The following is a 24,079-nucleotide window of genomic DNA, read 5'->3' as shown; positions in this document are numbered from 1 at the left end:
CAACCTGACAAAAGTAAAAACTGGGACGTGACATTAGGATGAAACCTTCTTTGAACGTGATGTAAAATGAGGAAGAATTCTGAAAAGTTAAACCTGACAAGAAGTGAAACTAATAAAGAGCTCAGTCAGCTGCCAGACACAAACATGACTTTACCACAAAGAGTTTGTTCCTTTTTAAAAAGGCGACAAACTGTAAAAGTGTTAAATTTTACTTGAGATCATCTGTCTTTCAGTAAGTTAATTAAAGGTGTTATGGAGAATGTATGAATATTTTTATTTTTCATTGTTGTGAATAAGTAGAGAATTCTTGATCCTGATTGGTTAAAAAGGTGTGCATTAACTACTATTAAGTAAACAGGAAGAATAACAAGACACTGTTGTTTATCTGCTGTTCTCTAATATAATTGTTATAACTGTTCGTGGTTCAGGCCGCATCAACATATCAGGTACGTTTGATTGCTTCATAGATGGACTTGGCTAAATTATTGACAGATTAGTCGTTGATAGTCACTGAATGGTGGGATAAACGGGGTTGTGCAGTGGCAGCGTGGAGGGGGTGACTCCAGGACGCTGGTCTTCATGTCTTCATGCTGCTTTGTGGGCCTACAAGAGTGAATACTGGAGCTGAATACGAACTGATGAGTTGTAGAAGATAAGTCATGAAAACTTAAAGTGAAACAAACTGCAGTCATTTATATAAACATAATGGGACTTTCTTATATTTTGGTCTTTGTATATAAAAATAATCCAAACATGATTTCATCTGAAGTCACACATGTGGTTCATAACCAGATTCCAGGTGGTGTCCTATAATATTTTGTCCTCAATGTCTGTCTCTGGGCTGGTTTGGACTGGATTCAGACCATCTCTCTATCAGGAACTAAATGTAGCTTTCAACCAGCAGCAGCATTTAAACTGTGTGTTTCTGACTGATGACTCAGCTGTCAGTGAAGTTATCTTGATGACTGAAGTCAAATTCTTAACTGGTGTTTAGTTAGTGTCAAACTTTTTAACTTTCATATAAAGCTGTGCCTTCAGGATGTTCTTCCCTGTGTTGAGAAGGTTTTATGAAGATGTTTTGAACAAAAATATATGTGATTGTAAGAGAAGACTTTATCTTTTTGAATTGTGTGACGACCAAGACAGAATGTCTCAGAGGCAGAGCAGTGGAACTATACTTTAGGTTCTGAAAACTGAACTGGTTAGACTGCTCTCAGGTTTGCCTCTGACATTAGACTGATAGAATTAATAAGTTTAATCAATGTCATTATCAGAAGTAGTAAACTGTAGATGCATTGACCTCAGTCTTCAGCCTTGAATGAATGAACAACACCATCTGGTGATAAATGAAGAGATTTTATTTTTACACACTTGTTAGGTCACATGACTTAGACAAAGAAAAAAAAACACTTTAGGAAACTAATCATCTCTTTCTGTAGTGAACATGTTTCTTCTGTTTGTTACCCAGCATCACCTCTCACCATAGCAACCAGCGTTAAAGGGTAGCCAACGTATGGGACCTTCCAGTGAGTCCAGCCAGAACTCTGCAGGTACCAGGCTCAGGTCCAACAAGGGTCTGGATCTGCTGATCAACGCTGTCCCTCCAAGACAGAGTAGGTGTGCTTCAGAAGCAGGCAGATGTGGAAGGAGACCTCTTGTAGGTCTGGTACTGCTGTGTTTGACACAAATGAAAACTTGACTCCTTGATCTTACTTAGTGGTAGAATGTATTTCTGACATAAACGTATGTGATTACAAAAATAGGAAAAAACTGGCTGAATAACAAATGAAAATATAGAAATAGTACAGGCAGAGCAAAAGTGACACAGTGCTGTATTACCTGAGTTTCTGGGATTTATTCTGGTGGATAAAACCAGCCTTTGGGCCACAATCAGAATTTCTCCTCACCTGATAAATTATATCAATTATGATTTACAAGAGTCATCTACTCAGAATCAGAATCAGCTTTAATGACAAGTATGTGCACATACAGGGAATTTGACTCCAGCAGCTTTACTCTCTTGTACATAAACACACAAACTTAAATAAGTGAAACATTATTATTAATGTGGATGGTCTCACTCTCACTCTCTGCTCAGAGTTCATCAGAGCCACAGCCCGGGGGAAGAAACTGTCCTTGTGACGGGTGGTTTTGGCGTACAGTGCTCTGTAACGCCGGCCTGAGGGGAGGAGTCTAAACAGGTTGTGACCAGGGTGTGAGGGGTCTGTGGAGATTTTCCTGGCCCGCTTCCTGACCCTGGACCGGTACAGGTCCTGGATGGAGGGAAGATCGGCACCAATGATCGTCTCTGCAGACCTGACTGTTCTCTGCAGTCTGTCCCTGTCATGTCTGGTGGCGGATCCAAACCAGACTGTGACGGACGTGGTCAGGACAGACTGGACTATTGTAGTGTAGAAGATGATCAGCAGCTCCTGAGGCAGGTTGAACTTCCTGAGCTGATGCAGAAAGTACAGCCTCTGCTGGGCCTTCTTCCTTATGGAGTCTATGTGGGAGGTCCACTTCAGGTCCCGTGCGATTGTGGACCCTAGGAACCTGAATGAGTCTGCTGTTGGGACTGTCCTGTTAGGATTGTGAGAGGAGGGGTTGATGGGGGTCTCTTCCTGAAGTCCACTGTCATCTCCACAGTTTTGAGCGGGTTTAGCTCCAGGTGGTTCTGACTGCACCAGAGGACCAGATGTTCCACTTCCCTTCTGTATGCAGACTCGTCGCCGTCCCGGATGAGTCCAATGACGGTGGTGTCGTCTGCAAACTTCAGGAGTTTCACAGAAGGGTCCCTTGAGATGCAGTCAGTGGTGTAAAGGGAGAAGAGCAGTGGGGAGAGAACGCATCCCTGGGGGGCGCCAGTGCTGAGGGACCGGGTGCTGGATGTGAAGTTACCCAGTTTCACCTGTTGTCTCCTGTCAGTCAGAAAACTGGTAATCCACTGACAGGTGGAGAGGGGCACGGTGAGCTGGGACAGTTTTTGGTGGAGAAGCTCTGGGACGATGGTGTTGAATGCAGAGCTGAAGTCCACAAATAGGAGCCGTGCGTAATTCCCTGCAGAGTCTAGGTGGTGCAGGATGTAGTGGAGAGTCATGTTGACTGCATCATCTACTGACCAGTTTGCTCTATAGGCAAACTGCAGGCGATCCGTGATGTCCTTCAGATGGGCCAGCACCAGTCGTTCAAAAGATGTTACATTAAACATCAGTGATTATGGAGAAATACATTAATACAGTTACACGAGGTAAAATCATCAAGGCTGATTAGATAGCGGTGTGGTCACAGAGTAGAAAAATATTTTAACAGGAAAACTTATACTTCAGCAAATGGAAAATATAGAGTAATACTGTTTGCAGTTCAGGATACATATAGAGCTGAATTCACAATAACCAGTTTCAGACATGAGACCTCTCAGTTTGATCTTCATGTGTCCAGGATTATCCAGATAGAAGTGATCATCAAAGTCAGTCCAGTTCTTCCAGGAGTTCAGTGGTTAGGAGATCATTTCACTACTTCTAAGACCAAACATATTCTGACATCAAATCACAATCAGTGATTCAACTGTAAACCAAAGAGGAACATCATCCACCATCAACATTTAAACCTCAGAGCTGAAGCTGCTGTCACTTCAAAGACTCTCCTTCCTCCAGAGAACACAGAGACAATGAGGAACCAGATGATGACCAGAATCTAAATCCAGGATAGAGAGGTTGAGTGAATGTGGTGTTGAAGGTGTAGAGGTGGATCAGTTTGTCAGAGGAGACTCTGTAGAAGGACAGAGTTCCAGCAGGACAGTCCACATACACTGATACTTTGTTAGAGACAGAGGAGGAGGAGATGAATGTTCTTATGTTATTGTGCCAGACATAGTAACCACCATCATTAGAGCAGCTCAGTCTCCAGGACTGATCATTACATCCAAACCAGCTGTCATTCTTGTATCCTCTCCTTCTGATTCCTCTGTAACTCACTGATACACTATATTACCAAAAGTATTCGCTCACCCATTCAAATGATCAGAATCAGGTGTTCTAATCACTTGGCCTGGCCCCAGGTGTATAAATTCAAGCACTCAGGCATGCAGACTGTGAAACAAGACATTTGTGAAAGAATGGGCCGCTCTCAGGAGCTCAGTGAATTCCAGCGTGGAACTGTCATAGGATGCCACTTGTGCAACAAATCCAGTCGTGAAATTTCCTCGCTCCCAAATATTCCACAGTCAACTGTCAGCTCTATTATAACAAAATGGAAGCGTTTGGGAAAAACAGCAACTCAGCCACGAAGTGGTAGGCCACGTAAAGTGACGGAGAGGGGTCAGCGGATGCTGAAGCGCATAGTGCAAAGAGGTCGCCGACTTTCTGCACAGTCAATTGCTACAGAGCTACAAACTTCATGTGACCTTCAGATTAGCCCAAGTACAGTACGCAGAGAGCTTCATGGAATGGGTTTCCATGGCCGAGCAGCTGCAGCCAAGCCACACATCACCAAGTGCAATGCAAGGCGTCGGATGCAATGGTGTAAAGCACGCCGCCACTGGCCTCTAGAGCAGTGGAGACGCGTTCTCTGGAGTGATGAATCACGCTTTTCCATCTGGCAATCTGATGGACGAGTCTGGGTTTGGAGGTTGCCAGGAGAACGGTACATTTCAGATTGCATTGTGCCAACTGTGAAATTTGGTGGAGGAGGAATTATGGTATGGGGTTGTTTTTCAGGAGCTGGGCTTGGCCCCTTAGTTCCAGTGAAAGGAACATTGAATGCTTCAGGATACCAAAACATTTTGGACAATTCCATGCTCCCAACCTTGTGGGAACAGTTTGGAGCGGGCCCCTTCCTCTTCCAACATGACTGTGCACCAGTGCACAAAGCAAGGTCCATAAAGACGTGGATGACAGAGTCTGGTGTGGATGAACTTGACTGGCCTGCACAGAGTCCTGACCTGAACCCGATAGAACACCTTTGGGATGAATTAGAGCGGAGACTGAGAGCCAGGCCTTCTCGACCAACATCAGTGTGTGACCTCACCAATGCGCTTTTGGAAGAATGGTCAAAAATTCCTATAAACACTCTCCTCAACCTTGTGGACAGTCTTCCCAGAAGAGTTGAAGCTGTAATAGCTGCAAAAGGTGGACCGACATCATATTGAATTCTATGAGTTAGGAATGGGATGGCACTTCAGTTCATAGAATGAGTAAAGGCAGGTGAGCGAATACTTTTGGTAATATAGTGTATATCAACACCTCCTCTCCTCTCAACCTCCCAGTAACAGCGACCAGTCAGAACATTTCTACACAGCAGCTGAGACCAGTTAAATCTGTCTGGATGATCAGGATATGGCTCCTCCTCTATCACATGTGTCACCTTCCTGTTGATGTCAGACAGTTTGAGGTTTGTGTTGACTGAGTTTGTGTCCACTTCAAGTTGACAGAAATCTGATGGAGAGAAAAGGACACAACACAGCTGCAGTTTATCATCTGACACATCTGATGGATTTCTTCTTTCTTTCCTCACTGATCTGTTATTCATTAATAGAAAGTTTAATGATGATACTTTTAGTCAGGATTCTCTTGTCAGTGATGTTTGAATGAATAAATACCACAACTATCAGCTTTGTACTTATAGACAAACTGACACTTTGATGTTTTATCATCATTAGTCAAACTTACACTTCCTCAGACCAGGTTTTAACCACTGCTCTCCACCGTGGTCCATCCTGGAGGAAGAAACACAGTCAGAATGATTTTCTATCCAACATGAGTCCTAACTGCTGTTCAACATGAAGCAGAGTTCATCAGTTTATCAGTGAGACACAGAAACAGACTGAAACTCATCAGTATAGACTGTCTCTGATGTTTCACTGTCTGAAAGATAATGAAATGTAGAAATAAACAGAGCTCAGTCTCCACTGTCAAATATTGATCATGAAACCAAAATGTGATTCTTTGTATTAATATTCTGTCTAAAACAGACACCTTCTTGTCACTAACTGTTAAAAGGTCTGCTAAATGTATGCCAGTGGTGTCTTACACAAGTCAATATAGTTTACTTGTACATTCATTTGACTGTGATTGTCAGAAATAAGCCTGGAACTAAACAAGAACAAACACTGTCATACTGAGAACATAATCTGATGACTGTGGTGGTCAGCCTTTTTCCTTAAATAAATGATGACCTGTTGAACAGTGCTAAGGGTTGTATTCAGTATGTAATATAACATTATTTGACATGTCTGTTTGTCTGTGTATAGTTTTCCTCCAGCTGATCCAGACAGGCTGCAGTGACGTCCAACATGAGATGAAGAGCTGGACTAACAGGACTTCTGGTCAGTGCAGAGAACAATTTGAAAGTCTTCACTTCATCACTGATTCCTTGTTACAGCCCAGATGTGTTCACTTTAATATTGATGTTTTTCTAAATGTAACATTTGACTTTAAATTGTTAAACTATTGGGCTTGAATAGCAGTAATAATGTAATGTTAAATATTAAATGTAAAGTTGAAATAAATATATGGATGTTCTGTATCACTGAGTTGTATTTGTCTTTATTTCCTGTTAACTGAGCCTTTATAAATACTTTATAAGGCATAAATAGTCCTCACTTTACATTAAGTTTAAATGGTTAAGGACTACCTTAATTAACCATGAATTACAGTAAGATTACATGTTTACAAACCATCTATTAACACACTTAGTAACTATTAATACATGTGTCAATAATAAGATGCTTATTCCTTTACTTACACTTTGTAAGTTTTCTTATGGACCACTGAAAACTCCTTAATAACTAGTTTCTAAATACATTAATTCTTTGTAAAGAATGAAAATACAATTATTAAACATGTTATACAGATGCTTATAAATGATGAATGAAGCATTTACAGCTGCATTTATAACCTGCTTACTAATGATCTTTTAATGTTGGACTAATGCTTTATAAATTATAAATTAAGTGTTTTCCAATGCTTTACTAATGCTTCATAGTATTATTATAAAGTGTTACTGACAAATAGTGTTGTAGTCAAGACCACCGAACCCGAGACAGAGTCAAGACCAAGACCAGAGCATACCAAGACCAAGAACAAGACCAAGACTGAGGAGGGGCGAGACCAAGTCTAAGACAGAGACCGAACTTTATAAACAGAAGCATTAGTCTATTTGTCATATTGAAAAATAAATTTATTTCAAATTGTTGGTAACACACTTCACCCTCGCCCCCATCAAAAAACAAATAATAACGGCTGATCATCTAAGGCAGGGATTCTCAAAGTGTGGTGGGGGTGCACGAGCTGCCTCTAGGGGGTGCGCGAGATGAAAAATGTAATGGCGGAGAAGAAGTTATCTTCTTCTACTACTGTATATGCGCACCGAGCCACCTGCACTGCTCTTGAAAATCCTCAGATGAATTTTTTTTTTTTATATATATATATATCTGTTCCTGAGCCTATGCTCTTTGTTATTTATGTTGTGGGTCGTGTGTACCTTTATTGCAATTTAATTCAAATAACGCGTTCTAATTGTAGAGTGTGCGTGCTCGGAGAGATTTTCCTTTTCTGTGTCGCTGCCGCATCCCTCTCGTATTCAGCATAGCGATCTGGATGTTTGGCGATAAATTAAACCCGACGTGGAGAAATTCTTCTGTAGATGCACCCCCCTTGAAATGTCAGCATTACACATTTTGCAAATCGCTATCCGTGGGTCTTTCTCAGATATATTGAGTACGTCCACACCGCAGACATGTTGGCCCTTCCAGGAAAGCCCGTGCTGGCCGCGGTTTTTGCTCACGTCATTCCAAAAATCACATTGTCTCGACTGGTCTTGACGAAAAATCCCGAGTCCAGCACGACCGAGACCGAGACAAGACCGAGCAAAAATGCAATCGATTCCGAGACAAGACCAAGACCTTGAAAATGCAGTCTCGAGACCAAGACCGGTCTCGAGTACTACAACACTACTGACAAACCTACACTGTGTGAGCTCATGTTGTCTATCCATACCTGAGAGTGTCCAGTCTCCAGAGTGGATCCTCCAGTCCAGCAGACAGCAGCTTCACTCCCTTGTCTCCTGGATGGTTGTAGCTCAGGTCCAGCTCTCTCAGATGGGAGGGGTTGGAGCTCAGAGCTGAGGCCAGAGAAGAACAGCCTTCCTCTGTGATCAGACAACCTGACAGACTGGAGACAGAAAAATATCAGAAACTCAAGAAGAAGAAGGAAAATCCTCCAGATGTTGAACTTCTGCACCAACATGAACCTAAATCAGGATTTAACTGATCAACAACCAGCTGTATCCTGACCTGAGAGTTTCCAGTTTACAGTGAGGACTCTCCAGTCCAGCAGACAGCAGCTTCACTCCTGAATCCTGCAGGTTGTTGTTACTCAGGTCCAGCTCTCTCAGGCTGGAGGACTGGGAGCTGAGAACTGAGGACAGAGCTTCACAGCTTCTCTCTGAGAGGTTACAACTGCTCAGCCTGAAGAAGAATCAACATCAAATGTTTTATTTGTCATTTACTAAATGAATCATGTTTCAAATAGTTCCTAAATCCACCTACAGAGCTTTGTTGGAGGCTTTGACCACTGGCAGCAGCCTCAGAAGAGCCTCCTCTGAAGCAGAGTATTTCTTCAGGTCAAACACGTCCAGATCTTCTTCTGATGACAGTAAGATGAAGACCAGAGCTGACCACTGAGCAGGAGACAGTTTATCTGTGGAGAGACTTCCTGATCTCAGGGACTGTTGGATCTCCTCCACTAGAGAACCATCATTCAGTTCATTCAGACAGTGGAAAAGATTGATGCTTCTCTCTGCAGACAGATTCTCTCTGATCTTCTCCTTGATGTACTGAACTGTTTTCTGATTGGTCTGTGAGCTACTTCCTGTCTGTGTCAGCAGGCCTCGTAGGAGAGTCTGATTGGTCTGCAGTGAAAGACCCAGGAGGAAGCGGAGGAACAAATCCAGGTGTCCATTTGGACTCTGTAAGGCCTTGTCCACAGCACTCTGATGGAGACGTGTTAGTTTAGGTTTGTTTTTAAAGACTTTAGACAACAGAGATGTAGTTTGTTGTTCTTCCATCAGGTTGACATCAGAGTTGATGAAGGTCAGATGGACATGAAGAGCAGCCAGAAACTCCTGAACGCTCAGATGGACGAAGCAGAACACCTTGTCCTGGTACAGTCCTCTCTCCTCTTTAAAGATCTGTGTGAACACTCCTGAGTACACTGAGGCTGCTCTGATATCGATGCCACACTCTGTCAGGTCTGATTCGTAGAAGATCAGGTTTCCTTTCTGCAGCTGATCAAAAGCCAGTTTTCCCAGAGACTCAATCATCTTCCTGCTCTCTGGACTCCAGTGTGGATCTGTCTCAGCTCCTCCATCATACTTGACCTTCTTGACTTTGGCCTGAACCACCAGGAAGTGGATGTACATCTCAGTCAGGGTCTTGGGCAGCTCTCCTCCCTCTCTGGTTTCCAACACATCCTCCAGAACTGTAGCAGTGATCCAGCAGAAGACTGGGATGTGACACATGATGTGGAGGCTTCGTGTTGTCTTGATGTGGGAGATGATCCTGCTGGCCTGCTCCTCATCTCTGAATCTCTTCCTGAAGTACTCCTCCTTCTGGGGGTCAGTGAACCCTCTGACCTCTGTCACCATGTCAACACACTCAGGAGGGATCTGATTGGCTGCTGCAGGTCGTGTGGTTATCCAGAGGTGAGCAGAGGGAAGCAGTTTCCCCCTGATGAGGTTTGTCAGCAGCACATCCACTGAGGTGGACTCTGTAACATCAGTCAGGATCTCAGTGTTGTGGAAGTCCAGAGGAAGTCGACACTCATCCAGACCGTCAAAGATGAACACAACCTGGAACTCTTCAAAGCTGCAGATTCCTGCTTCTTTGGTTTCAGTAAAGAAGTGATGAACAAGTTCCACCAAGCTGAACTTTCTCTCTTTCAACACATTCAGCTCTCTGAAAGTCAATGGAAACATGAAGAGGATGTCCTGGTTGGCTTTGTCTTCAGCCCAGTCCAGAGTGAACTTCTGTGTTAAGACTGTTTTCCCAATGCCAGCCACTCCCTTTGTCATCACTCTTCTGATTGGTCCATGTCTTCCAGGTGAGGCTTTAAAGAGGTCTTCTTGTCTGATGCTTGTTTCTGGTCTGTCTGGTTTCCTGGATGCTGTTTCAATCTGTCTGACCTCATGTTCATCATTGACCTCTGCAGTCCCTCCCTCTGTGATGTAGAGCTCTGTGTAGATCTCATTCAGAAGGCTTGAGTTTCCTGCTTTAGCAATCCCCTCAAACACACACTGGAACTTCTCCTTCAGAGTAGATTTAACTTTACGTCCACACTCTGCAGCACGAGTTCCTGAATGAACAAGAAATGTAATGAATCAGTGAACTCATTCATTTTAATAACATTCACATGTGACTGTTTTCAGTCCAGAAGAATTCATAGATGTGATTCAGATGTTTTCATCATATTAACATCAGAGTCTAGAAATATAAACTTCTCCCATGTTTCCTCCATTTCCTCTTTCCATCAAGTTAAAGCTGTTAAATCCTCTTACTGCTCTGCAGACAGTCAGCCAGCTCCTCCTGCTTCATTCTCCTCAGGAAGTTCACTGTGATCTTCACAAATAAATCTCTGCTGCTCCTCCTCTGCTCTTCATCCTCACCCTCCAACACCTCCTCATCCTCCCTCAGACTCTCTAAGCATTCTGGGTAATCTGGACTCAGAACCTTCTGGATCTTCTTCAGCTCGTTCTTCATAAAACTGATGATGTTCTCCTCCAGCAGCTGGAACAGAATAATAATCCAACTTAAATGATCAGAACACAATCATGTTGATCTGAAAGGCTGCTTGTTGACAGCATTCAACATGAAGACTTCTCCAACCAGAATGCTAGTTTGTGGTTGTTGAGGTTAGCAGTAGTAGCTGTGATTGAACATTTACTCACCATGAATATGGAATCCAGGTCTTTGTGATGATGATCACTGGAAACCACTGAGATCTCCTGCTGAAGTCTGTGGAGAAACATCTTTGATTCAAACTAACTTCTTTAACAAACACACTTTGGTGATGATCATCATTTTATTGATGCCACAAACACAAGATGAGAACAACAAACACTGCTCTGATTACTGAATGTGGTGTTTTAACAGAGGAAACTAAATGACAGATAAACTCTGGACTAAAACATGACAGTCTAATGAACAGAACTGAATAATGATTAATAGATCTGTGTTAATTCTGACCCTGGATCAGCAGACTGCTCTTCATCTTTGAAGACAACATGTGTATCCATAGACCAGTCACTCTTCATGGACACAGATGTGACTCCAGAGGGATCTGGTCTTTGCTGATGGATCCTGTTAAAATATAATGCAGATTAATTCACATTCTGAGTTATTTTGTAACTGGAACTTCAAAGCTTAAAGTCACATCTTTGTCAGATAAATGCATTTTTTCTTTTCTTACCCTGGATCAGCTGACTTCTGTCCATGTTTGAAGTCAACAGGTTGACTCTTAGACTGGTCTCTCTCCATGGACACAGCTGGATACAGGATAGTCTTATTTCTTCTGTTAGATCTTCCTACAAACACAAGACATAACATTTTAACAGTGACATATTCCTTATAATCAGTTCAGAGTGAAACAGCAATCACATGGAGTCTTATGTATAATCTAATACAAATAATGAATTCCTGGGAATGATTTTCTTTAAACTTTATTTTGAAGTAGTTGCTCTTCTCAATACTTAAAAATTAATAAGTTTATGTTCTTCCAGTAATGACCTCAGACTGTTAGATCTCCAAATATATTTAGTTTTTCACACAGTCCAACATTTTATAAAGTCATGAAATATGACCAGGACATTTTACCAATCTGCACCAAGTGCTTTCTGTTTGTAACTTTATTGTTTAGGATTGGAACTTAAAAATGAAAATGAATTGATGGATGTGTTGACAGCTGGTAAAATGCAGCTATGTTTTATCTAAGCTGTCACACTAGTTCTGACACTCCCTGCATAGTTTTTAGGTTACAGGTTATAATCACTTCATCTTTTATTCACCAGTAAAACACATGAGTGACTGTTCTTTAACTCAGAGGTTCTTAATGATCTGTACACCTGCAGACGTCAAGTAGATATTTAAAAGCAGTCAGTCATGAAGAAACATCTTTTACTGGTCAGTAAAAAAGTGAGATGAACTGAATGTAATCAGAGTGTTTATAAATGTTTCTTTATCTTTAGATCATTTCGTGTGTTTTCTTGCTTTGATTCAAATTCAAAGATTTTTATTGTCAATTCTTTATATATTCAGGACATATAGAAGAACTGAAAAGACGTTTTTCTCACACCTTAAAAGAAGCAGCTTAGATATAATATAATATAATATAATATAATATAATATAGACAGAGCAGCAACTATCGCTCTGTAACCACCTAGAAAAGTTGTTGCAGTATTGGATTTGATCTGAGGACGTCGTCACATCCTCATAACTTCAGAGTCTGTAAACACATCAGAGTGACGTTAAACCAGTTTAACCAGTGGGAGGTTCCCTGCAGTCAGAGGGAACTGTTTCTTGTTCCTCTCCGTTAACTGACTGACATGATCCATATGAGATGATGTAGTTCTCCATTGGTGCACTAGATGGTAATAACTATATAAACATTATCTAAACTAGAACCATATTCACAAAACATCTTGAGGTTCAAAGTAGTTCCTAACAGTCAGTAAAAGCTGTTCACAGTCAGTCACATCCTGCAGAAGAACTGTTAAAATCTATTCATTTTGTTCATAAAGTTTCAGTAGTCACTAACAAGTCAAAAGAATCAGTACACATCTCTCCACAACTGAAATCACTCTAACCTCCACTTTCTGTCAGAATGATTAATGAAACCAAAATGTTCACATGTATTTATTTAGAAATGAATACTATGAGGACGTGACGCCTCCCTTACTCCCTCCAGATTGTTCAGATTCTGCTTAAGTGACATGACAAACTGCTGCTGGTTCATGTCTGAGGAAGTTCACCTGGTTCATGTTTAATGTGGAAAAACTGAAGAATTCTGCTTCACTAAACTTAATGTGGAATCGGTGTGTCAGTTTACCTATCTATCTAGGTGGTGTCCAACACCCACGGGTGTGGTGGTGGTGGTGGTGGTGGGGGACTTGACTACCCAGGACCCGAGTAGGGAGAGGGCCCATGAATTATTTTTTTTAAATGAATGAATTGGGCCCTCCAATTAATTGGTGTCATAATGTATTTCAAATATACTGATAACATCAACTGAGAGAATGAACTTTGTGTCACAACCCTCCCGACATATCAGACATTCTGGGGCCCCCCTCTTGGAGACGCAAAATGGTTTTGTTCGCCCAAAGACAGCAGCCGGCAACAAGTAGGTCAGTGAGTGCAGACTGAATGACCTGGAGGCTAACTGTCATCATGTCACCCAAAAAACACAAATCAGGGTACCAGAAAAAGAAAGAGCGGAAAGAAAAAGAAATAGAAAGTGTTTTTAAATCAAAATGTGTCATCAAAACACAGTACACAAAAAAGGTGTAGCCTAATGTTTATAGGTGTTTGAGCACAAGTAGGCCAAATGCATCAACTCAGGTGGTGAATAAAAGAACCAGTCATCAATATAATTTGATCTGATTTTAGCTTAAAACACAATTTATGCTTATTTATTTATAAATAAATGCCCCCATTTTTATTTATTTTTTGCTTGCATGCTTTGTGCACTGGCATGGATAGGGGCCCAGTGACATTAAGAGTGTACAGGGCCCAGAATTTGGTGCTACACCCATTGTTGTATTCCTCCTTTGGAACACTTTCTGGGGAAAGCCTGGTCTGATTAGGAGAGACAGCCTCCAACACACCTGGACCAGTGGTCACCACGGAGACTACTTTCTTGACCAGAGGTCACCATAGAGACTACTTCCTGGTTTATTGTTTTGTTTTTTTTGTCTTGTTGCTCTTTTAGTTTTTTAATCACGTTAGTAGAAAGTTAAGTCTCATATTAACTTTCTCTTTGTTTTAGTCGACAGAAAAAAATTAAAAGTTGTTGGTTTTATCAATACTTTGACTGTATCATCTTTAAATGCTGCATGTAATCATGTTTCAGGCCATTTTAATAGTTTTTCCTTTTCTTTTAGATATTTACACAAATTAAAACATTTTAATAAACAGATGAATTAATCATTTCACCAGAATTCACTTCCTGGTTCCATGACGCCAGCCTTATCAACACATCTGTTAATCTGAATTGACCTGCCAGTTTTTAGTATTCATTTTATTTATTGAGCTGTGTCAACTTTTAAAAACAGAACTTAAAGCAGATCTACTGATATCTGTCCTTTAGATCAGGGATTCCCAAAGTGTGGTGCGCGAGCTGCCACTAGGGGGTGCACGAGAGGAAAAATGTAATGGCGGAGAAGTTTTTTTCTTTTTCTACACACCTAGCTTGTAACCTCTTACGTTATTCATTTCATTCATTTTCACAAATATGATCAAATGGCTGAAATCAGGGAAAGTGGCAGGTGGAATATCTCAAGTTGAGAAGGATGATGAGGAAGGAGAGGAATCAAGAGAGATTAAGGAATCTGAGACAACAGAGAAGAGAAATGTTATGGGTCCAGCAGAAGGAAAAGTGTTTACAAGGCTTTCTGAACTGCGACACGCTTCAGCAGTTTTTTTAAGGACAATCCGTTTCATTTGACTTCCAGTCTACATGACGAAGACTTTCTGAAAAGGCTTGCCTACCTGGTGGACATCTTTTCTGTTCTGAATGAACTGAATCTAAGTCTGCAGTGAGTCAGTGTTACCGTGTTCAACACGCAAGACAAGATCGAAGATATGATTAAGAAGCTACGGTTCTGGGCGAGCTGTGTGAGGGGGAACACACTCCTGTGTTTCTCTACACTTCACAAGTTCTTGAGCGAAAACTATGTGGACCTGGGTGAGCATGTGAAAAGTCTCATAATCGAACACCTCAACCAACTCGCCGAGCAGCTAAAGAAATACTTCCCACTTGTGGACACATCTCAAGCATCTTTGAAGTTTCCCTTACGGTCCCACAGCTGACGTTTACGAGCAGGAACAGCTGATCGAGCTGTCAGCTGATGGAACACTACAACTGCAGTTCAAACGAAAGCCACTTGTGGATTTTTGGACTGAGTCAAGACCATCATACACAGTCCTGGCAAAGCAGGCGTTGAGAGTTTTGATGCCCTTCACTACAACTTACCTATGCGAGGCTGGTTTCTCTGCTCTGACAGGAGTTAATCTGAAACCTGTAGTGTACTTCTCAAAAACAGTCAGGAGAGCAGCGTTAGAGAGGAAACCAGTCTGATCTCATTTGATTGAAGTCATTTACAAACACCACATGTTGGAATTTTGTCTGCATCGTTTTTAAATGACATTAAATGTTTAAACCAGGTTAACTTGATCAACTTGAAATGGTTTCTAACCTGAGGCCACATTTCCTCCGTGTTTCGGTTAAATATGAAGAAAGATGATGATGATCCAGTGAATCATGTTGGACTCTCACCTGCTGAACTCACCTCAGGTTGATTTACTGACTCTTTCTACCTTCGTGAGTGGAGGAAAGAAGCTGCTTCCTGCTTCTTTTTTTTTTTGTCTTCTTCTTTTTCTTCTTCTTCTATTTTTATGGCGGTGAGCAAACAGCTCATGGTTCATTACTGCCACCTTCTGTTTTTAAATTCTCTTGCTTAGCCCAGTTTTTTTTTTTCTCCAAATATTTGAATACTAACCTGTATCCCACATGTCTAGATTCAACTGCAGCAGTTCTTTCGGCTCTTCCAATTTTTTGTTCTTCCAGTTTTTCTTTTAGTATCCGTCTATGTTGTTAGTACTGACTACATTCCAGAAGTACATGTTCTACTGTTTCTAATGCGTTGCAATATTGACACTTGACAGTTGGGTGTTTTCCAATGATTTTTAGAGAACTGTTGAAGTTTCTATTGTGGTGTGGGTGAGTCAGTAAGAGGAACCAGACGCACAGTTAGTAACTTTACTGAACTCACAGTAGCAGGGTTGTTATGTTTCTCCCAGTACATAAGCAATAAAACGAGTCAGACACAAACTGTTCTTTTCACGTGGTCTTCAGTTTACTGCAGCATTCATCAATAATCCACATCACAGATATATCACTCCGCTAAGCTGCTTTAACAACCAACATAAAATAGTGCCCTTATAATTTCTATGCATAACAATAAAATTATGCTTATTGTCAATACATAACAATTCCTCCCTTCCAGCATTGATGTGCTTTAAATCCACAGCAACCAACAACAACAAAAATATAATGTTTCAGAAGGAAAACATTTTCATACTTTAAAGAAATCTGAGGCACCATTACCATTATGGAATGTTATACATAACCAAACATAAGCTTCCTTTTCACAGCAACAATCAGCTTAATGAACTCTTTATAACATGAACTACAAGTCAAGCCTCAGAGGTGGTTTCCGGCTTCGTTCAGGGTAACGCCGTGCTGGGGCTTCTGAACCTGTTACACTCTGAAGATTAGAGTCCACAGTTTCTGGTACTGGAACGTCACCGTTGACAGTGACACAGCTTTGTGTCATGAGTGTGTCGTCAGCGTCCTGAGTTGAGTGCTCTGGCGGTGTGGGAATTTCTCCAGCCGGTGCATCCAAGAGTTGATCAACGTGCCTCCGCCAGATCATGTTGGGCCCCACACGAACAGTGTAGGACAGGGGTCCTGTCTGTGTTAGTATCTCACCAGGCTGCCATTTCTGGGTCGGACTGCGATAGTCTCTGGCAAGCACCCTCTGTCCAATGTCAAAAGTTCTCAATGTAGTTTGTTGCTGACTGGGGGAACACTGTTTCTCCTGAACATGTTTGTGAATGTCCGGTTTAAGCAAATCCAAGCGTGATCTCAGATTTCTTCCCATGAACAGCATTGCAGGTGTCTGTCCTGTTGTAGCATGTGCAGCATTTCTGTATGCCAGCAGGAATTTGGCTATTTTCTGTTTCAACGGTATGTCCTCCTTCCTACTCGCTTTCAGAGACTGCTTGAATGTTTGAACAAAACGTTCTGCCAATCCATTTGTTGCGGGATGATGCGGCGCTGATGTGATGTGCCGTATGCCATTGCTCCTGAGAAAGCATTGAAACTCCTCCCCTGTGAACTGGCTGCCATTGTCACTCACTATCTGCAGAGGCAAGCCTGTGCGTGCAAAAAGCATTCTCAGTAGATCCACTGTCTTAGTAGCTGTTGCTTTCTTGACCATAAAGATTTCAGGCCACTTGGAATGAGCATCAACCACAATGAGAAACATGTGATCCAAAAATGGGCCTGCATAGTCAATGTGAATGCGCTGCCAGGGGGTGGCAGGCCACTCCCACGGGTGGACAGGTGCAGGTTGGGGTTGTCGCTGAGTCTGTTGACAACCAGGGCATGATTTAGCAAGGTCTTCAATTTGGCTGTCCATGTCAGGCCACCACACATAACTTCTCGCAAGGCTTTTCATTTTAACTACACCCAGGTGTCCTTCGTGTAAGGAGGCAAGCACTCTTGAGCGCAGTTTTGGAGGCACAATAACTCGCGACCCCCACATGATGCATCCTTGACACACTGAGAGTTGATCTCGTCGCACAGAGTACTCTGGAAACTGAGCATCTCCATGTGCTGGCCAGCCATTCACAGTCAAAGCATAGACCCTGGCTAGGACAGGGTCATTTCTTGTCTCATTTTTCACTTGTGTGTTTGTGACAGGAAGAAGTTCCATCTGGGACATGTGTAGTCCCACAGCAGGGTCGCCAGCCTTTTCAGATGTTGTTTGTGGGAGGCGAGACAGTCCATCCGCATTTCCATGCAGTTTAGTACCTTTATACTCTATGGTATATGTGTGTGCTCCTAAGAACAAAGCCCAACGCTGCAGGCGGGCAGCTGCCATGGGTGGAACACCCTTTTGAGGACTGAAGATGGATACCAGGGGCTGGTGATCAGTAATCAGAGTGAAATGTTGTCCATACAAGTATTGGTTAAACTTTTTCACACCCCATACCAAGCTCAAAGCCTCTCTGTCAATTTGTGCATAATTGCGTTCTGCAGGTGTTAAGGAGCGAGAAGCAAAAGCAATAGGTCGCTCTGACCCATCAGTCATTCTGTGTGACAGTACGGCACCAATGCCATACGGTGACGCGTCACAGGCTAGACGCAGGGGAAGGCATGGGTCATAGTGTGTCAGCACTTCATCAGAGGTTATGAGCTGCTTGGCCGCTGCAAAAGCATTTGCACAGTCTTTAGTCCACATCCATTTGGTGTTCTGCTGCAGCAGTGCATTTAACGGGTGTAACACAGTCGACAGGTTGGGCAGAAACTTGTGATAATAGTTGATTAAGCCCAGGAATGAGCGCAGCTGGCTCACGTTTTCTGGCTGTGGAGCATTCAGGACAGCCAGAATCTTGTCCTGCGTCTTGTGAAGCCCTTGTCTGTCAATTTTGTGTCCACAGTACTCAACGGAGTCTTTGAAAAACTCACATTTTCTCCTGTTAGCTCTCAGTCCATATTCCTCCAGTCGAGTCAGAACAGCCTCAAGGTTTGCCAAATGAGTGGCATCATCATGGCCAGTTACAATAATGTCATCCAGGTAGCATTGGGTGCCTGGTATCCCTTGCAGCACTTGGTCCATTGCACGCTGCCAAATCGCTGGAGCACTGGTGATGCCAAACACTAGCCTACTGTACTGATAGAGGCCTTTGTGGGTGTTGATGGTCAGGTATTTTTGAGATTGTTCTTCGACTTCCATTTGAAGATAGGCCTGAGCAAGGTCAATCTTTGAGAAACGCTCACCATTTGCCAAGGATGCAAAAATGTCATCTATGCGTGGAAGAGGATACTGGTCTGCATGTAGAACAGGATTCACAGTCACTTTGAAATCCCCACAGATGCGTACTTTGTCTGTTGTCTTTTTGCCAACGGGCACTATTGGCGTTGCCCATTCAGACCATTCTACCTTGGATAAAATCCCTTGATCCACGAGGTGTTGAAGCTCTGCTTCCACTTTTGGTCGCAAGGCATATGGGACAGGGCGAGCCTTGTGAAACCTTGGCTTTGCGTTTTCCTCAAGTTCAATCCGTGCCTTGATGTGTTTTAGGGTGCCAATGCCCTCTCTGAACACTTCTGAGTGTTTATCCAGTATGTTTGTCAGTTCCCTGTTTGCACACTGACTGGCCTGTTTAATTGTTGCTTTGATGCTCTTTATCTCTTTCCAGTTGAGACGGACTTGACGCAACCACTGGCGTCCGAACAGTGGCACACCCCCATGCTTCAGTACAAATAACTCAAGGTTGCGTCTCTGGTTCTCATATTTTACTTTTACTTTAAGTTTTCCCAGAGGAATGACCCTCTCACCTGTGTACGTTTTCATTCTCACAGCTGTACGTTTCAGCTTCAGCTTTGGGAAATGTGCTTTGTAGTCTTTGAAGGATATGACGGACAGTGCTGATCCGGTGTCCAGTTCCATTTTTAATGGCATTCCATTAACTTTAGGTGTCAGCCAAATCACTTCACTGTCATCAACTTCTGTGGAGTACAGATCAAGACAGGATAAATCCCCTTCATTTGAATCATCTGAGTCTGTCTTTGTTACTTCATGCACCCCTTTGTCTCTTTTTCCTGTTTTCTTTCCGTGTTTCACACTCTGTCTTGATTGACACATTTTCTGTATGTGCCCTTTTTTATGACACAGCCGGCAATCCTTGTCCTTAAACCAACAATCTGCAGGATCATGTGACTTTTTACCACATCTGTAGCAGGACTGTGTTTTTTCGTTGTTTCGTTTTGTGTGAAATTTGTGCACTGTACATGCTGAAGAGCTTTTGCCTTGTAATTCGCCGGCATCTTTTGCTGCAGTTTCCATTGATACGGCGATTTCCAGTGCGCGTATTAAAGTCAATCTGTCCTCTGTCAGAAGGCGTTTCTGTATGCCCTCGTTGTGCAGCCCGCAGACCAGCCGGTCTCTCAGCGCGTCTGATAGCCCCTCCCCGAACTGACAGTGCTCCGACAGCCTGCGGAGCTCCGCTATATACTCCGATACAGATTCAGTCTTTGATTGATTTCTCTTGTGAAACCTGAAGCGCTCCGCTATCACCAGTGGTGTCGGATTTAGGTGCCTTTTCAGGATTTCCGTGATCTCTTTAAAGGTTTTGTCAGCCGGTTTGACGGGTGCGATGAGGCTGCGGAGCAAGTTGTATGTTTTGGCTCCCATTACACTGAGTAATACCGCGACTTTACGGTCATTACTTATTTCGTTGGCCAAACAATACTGCTCCACTCGTTCAACATAAATTGTCCAGTCCTCCACTGTGCTATCAAAACTGTCCATATGCCCCACACTTCCAGACATTTTTGTGCAGTTTTAGGTCCCTTCCACAGCAGAATATCACTTTGGTTTACCTTTCTCCTCGTTTTTACGGGCCCCCTCCTTGTGCTAGCTTGTTAATCAACATAGCATCCATACATGGGGTAAGGCAGTAATCCAAAGAGAGAAAAAAAAAAAGTCAATAAACTCCACTTTTTCCGTAGTTTGTGCGTTCGTTGTCCACTACCTCGTCGCCAATTCTGTTATGTTTCTCCCAGTACATAAGCAATAAAACGAGTCAGACACAAACTGTTCTTTTCACGTGGTCTTCAGTTTACTGCAGCATTCATCAATAATCCACATCACAGATATATCACTCCGCTAAGCTGCTTTAACAACCAACATAAAATAGTGCCCTTATAATTTCTATGCATAACAATAAAATTATGCTTATTGTCAATACATAACAAGGGTACATCCATATGCATACATGGCTTAACATGGCATCCAGATTACTTCATCCGACAGCCCCACCCACTGGCCGCACCGTGCAGCATCCCAGCAGGTGAGTGGCGGGGTCCACCCTGGACAGGTCTCCAGTCTATCACAAGGCTAACACACTCACACCTACGGCCAATTTAGAATCACCAATGAACCTAACCAGCATGTCTTTGGACAGCGAGAGGAAGCTGGAGTACCTGGAGAGAACCCAGGAGAACATGCAAACTCCACAAGGCCCCAGTCCACCTTGTTTAGAACCCAGAACCTACTGGCTGTCAGGCACCAGTGCTAACCACCACACCGCTGTACCACCCACAAACAAAACATCTCCCCGTTACTCATAGAAATACTACCTGTCTGTACGAACAATTTCTAGCTGAAGTGGAATGTTCTATTCAGTCTGTTAATGTAACATTACAACTGTAACAGTGTTAATGTAAACTGAAATTTCTATATCACACTTAGAAAAGTGGCTGTACTGTAAACTTAAACAAATACTGTATACATATAAAGCATTACTTTTAACAGTGAAGTACTATCTGACCACATAAAGTTTCTGTAACAACATGAATTTTTCAGGAATTTCAAGTAACCTTACTTTAAAAGAATAACTCACTGAAATGTGACCTATATACTGTAAATTCAAAATGTAGCAACTGAAAATCACATTACTGTCACTTAATCAGCTTCACATTTGGTTTGCTTTATGCTTGGAGCTATTTCATCACATTTGTCACTTTTATCCAAACTGGTTTCTGTCTCTCTCTCTGAGCAGTTTGTCTTGTTATGGTCTCAGTTGAACTGGTGGTCTGTACTGTACCAGCCCTCCGTGCCTTCTCTGTGATCTCTGGGCAGAGAGAAAGGTGTGCTGCATTCCACCGTTTCCCGTCACTCAGGATGAAGGTGCTCAGTCCTGTCTGTTGCTCCACAGACATGGGGTCAGTGTACTGTCTCTCCTCTTCCAACATGAAAGGGCTTGCATACCCGGGCTCTATCACCAATTGTGACCTTGGGAGGTTTTGCACCTCGTTTCTTGTCCGTGTAGCATTTGCTCTTTTCCTGCCGTAGGACAACTCTAGCTGTGACGTGATCATATTTTGTCTCTAAGGGCTGGCAGGACATTTAATTTCATCCACATCGGTCGTCCTCTCAGAAGTTGGAAAGGGGATTCACCAGTTGTCGCATGAACTGTTGCTCTGTAACTCTGCAGCATTTCAGTGACTGCTGGTTTCCATGGGTGTTGAGCTGCTTGAGCTGCTTGAATACAGTCCTTGAGCACTCTGTTAAAACGTTCGATACATCTGTTTGCTTAAGGGTGGTAAACACTTGCTCTGATGTGCTTGATGCCTCTCTCTTTGAGAAACTCAGCGAAGGCAGAGGATGTGAACTGTGGCCCATTATTGGTTGTAATGGCACAGGGATTTCCTTCACGTGCAAAGATGGAAGCCAGGAATGTTATGACTGTAGCTGCAGATGAAGTAAAGGCAACTTCTGGCCATTTACTGAAATAGTCAACGGGGATAAAGGCAAATCTGCAGTCATAGGTCCCCCGTTAAAACGGACCGACAATGTCCACAGCCACATGCTGAAAAGGGCCTCCTGGAAATTCAACAGGCTGCATTGAGGAAGGAGGAGTTTGGGCTGTTTTGTCACATGACTGACAGATTGTGCAGGATAACAGAACTGCATGGGCTAGGTTGTCCATGTGTTTCACTCTGCATCCAAGAGACTTAAGCACTGCCAGGTGAGCTCCATGGAAGATCAGTGTCGCCTCGACAGCAAGTTCATGTCGCTCTAGGAAGTACGGCTGCACATAACTTGGGAGAGACTTTTTCATCTTAGGCCATCCTGACTGAATGACCTGTCTCAGCTTAGTAAGTTCATGACAGTTCTCACATTGAGCTTTGAAATCTGCAAGTGGCAGTGCTGGAGCTGGCGAGGGGAACACGTCAAAGACAGTCTGCCAAGACATTCTGTGTACACGGACGGTACTGCACATCGTACTGAAAACACATCAGTCTCACTGACCATCTGGCAGTCCTCATGCCAGCTCTGTTCATGCCCTTGGTGTTGAGAAGGGTGGTGAGAACTTGATGGTCGGTTCTGAGTGTGAATCTGTGTCCCCAAACATAGGTTCACCATCGTTCCACAGCCCATACACAGGCTAGGGCCTCTTTTTCTGTTGTGGAGTACTTCCTCTCGGCAGCTGACAGTGTACGGGAAGTGATGGAAACAACGTGTTCAGCATTGTCCGAGTGTAGCCGCGTCAGGACAGCTCCTAACCTAAGCGCTCAAGAAGCATGGTTTTCAGCTTAGCCAAGCTTTTGTCTGCTGCTGAGTCCCATTGTAGTTCAGTTCAGTGTTTGTTCTGAGCAGCTGTCCTAGCAGCTCAACTAGCGTTGCATAGTTCCAAAGAAACTTGTTGAACCAGGAAGTTGAGCCCAGGAAAGAGTGTAGTGCAGCCATGTCATTTGGTGCAGGAGCTTCAGCGATGGCAGTCATGTCATCTGGGCTCAGGCACAGACTCTCCTTTGAAATTACATGTCCGAGGAATGGAATGCAGGTCTGACCAAACAAGCTTTTTTTAAAGTTGATCTGAAGGTCAGCATCTCTCAGCTACTGTAGAATAGCTTGTAGGTGTCGATCGTTTCTTTTGAGTTCTTTTGTTGACCATAAATTATGATGTCATCCAAGTAGTTCTGTACTCCCAGCAAATCCTTCAGGATTGTCTGCATCATTTTCTGAAAAGCAGACGGTGCTGATGCCAGGCTAAAGGGGACTCATGTAGATCTGAAGATGCCATCAAAGCAGTTGGTGGTAAGCAGAACTCAGGTCGATCTGGCTGTAGTGTGTAGCACCAGCCAGTTCTGTGAATATGTCCTCCATAGGGAGAGGATAACAGTCCATGATCACACTCTTGTTGGGCTCACGTAGGTCAACACACAGCTGCAGTCCTCCCCCACGTTTTCGTGCCACGACCAGGAAACTCACCCATTCAGACACATCCGCACGTTCTATGATGCCAGCTTGAAGTAGGTGGTTGAGCTCTGCTGACACCTCCTTACGTATACTCAGTGGCAGGCGTCTCAGCCTTTGACGTACTGGCTGCACTGTGTTGTTTACTTGTACTTTGTGAATGAACCCTTTCACACATCCAAGCTGACGTGATGAAGCCAAATCAGCGATCTGCACTGAGGATTTTTGAATGTTAGTAGCAGGTGTGTTTGAATCATT

At 43.0% G+C, this 24,079-nt stretch overlaps 1 protein-coding gene across 1 annotated transcript; it reads right to left on the bottom strand.

The window, feature by feature from the left end:
- Window positions 1–3,626: 3,626 nt before the first annotated feature.
- On the bottom strand, window positions 3,627–20,251 carry LOC311499369 (uncharacterized protein; the record flags this gene model as incomplete). Its single annotated transcript, XM_084560324.1, has 13 exons — window positions 3,627–3,973; window positions 5,214–5,432; window positions 5,667–5,713; window positions 7,995–8,168; window positions 8,291–8,464; window positions 8,546–10,349; window positions 10,552–10,780; window positions 10,942–11,008; window positions 11,240–11,353; window positions 11,463–11,577; window positions 16,759–16,867; window positions 18,161–18,885; window positions 19,849–20,251. The coding sequence occupies 13 exons, from the start codon at window positions 20,249–20,251 to the stop codon at window positions 3,627–3,629; spliced, it is 4,527 nt and encodes a 1,508-aa protein (XP_084416450.1).
- Window positions 20,252–24,079: the final 3,828 nt, after the last annotated feature.

This window comes from Chelon labrosus (genome assembly GCF_963514085.1).
Source record: "Chelon labrosus genome assembly, chromosome: 14".
Taxonomy (NCBI): Eukaryota; Metazoa; Chordata; class Actinopteri; order Mugiliformes; family Mugilidae; genus Chelon; species Chelon labrosus.
The sequence above is the reverse complement of the archived record's forward strand: the minus strand, read 5'-3'. Positions and strand labels throughout refer to the sequence as shown.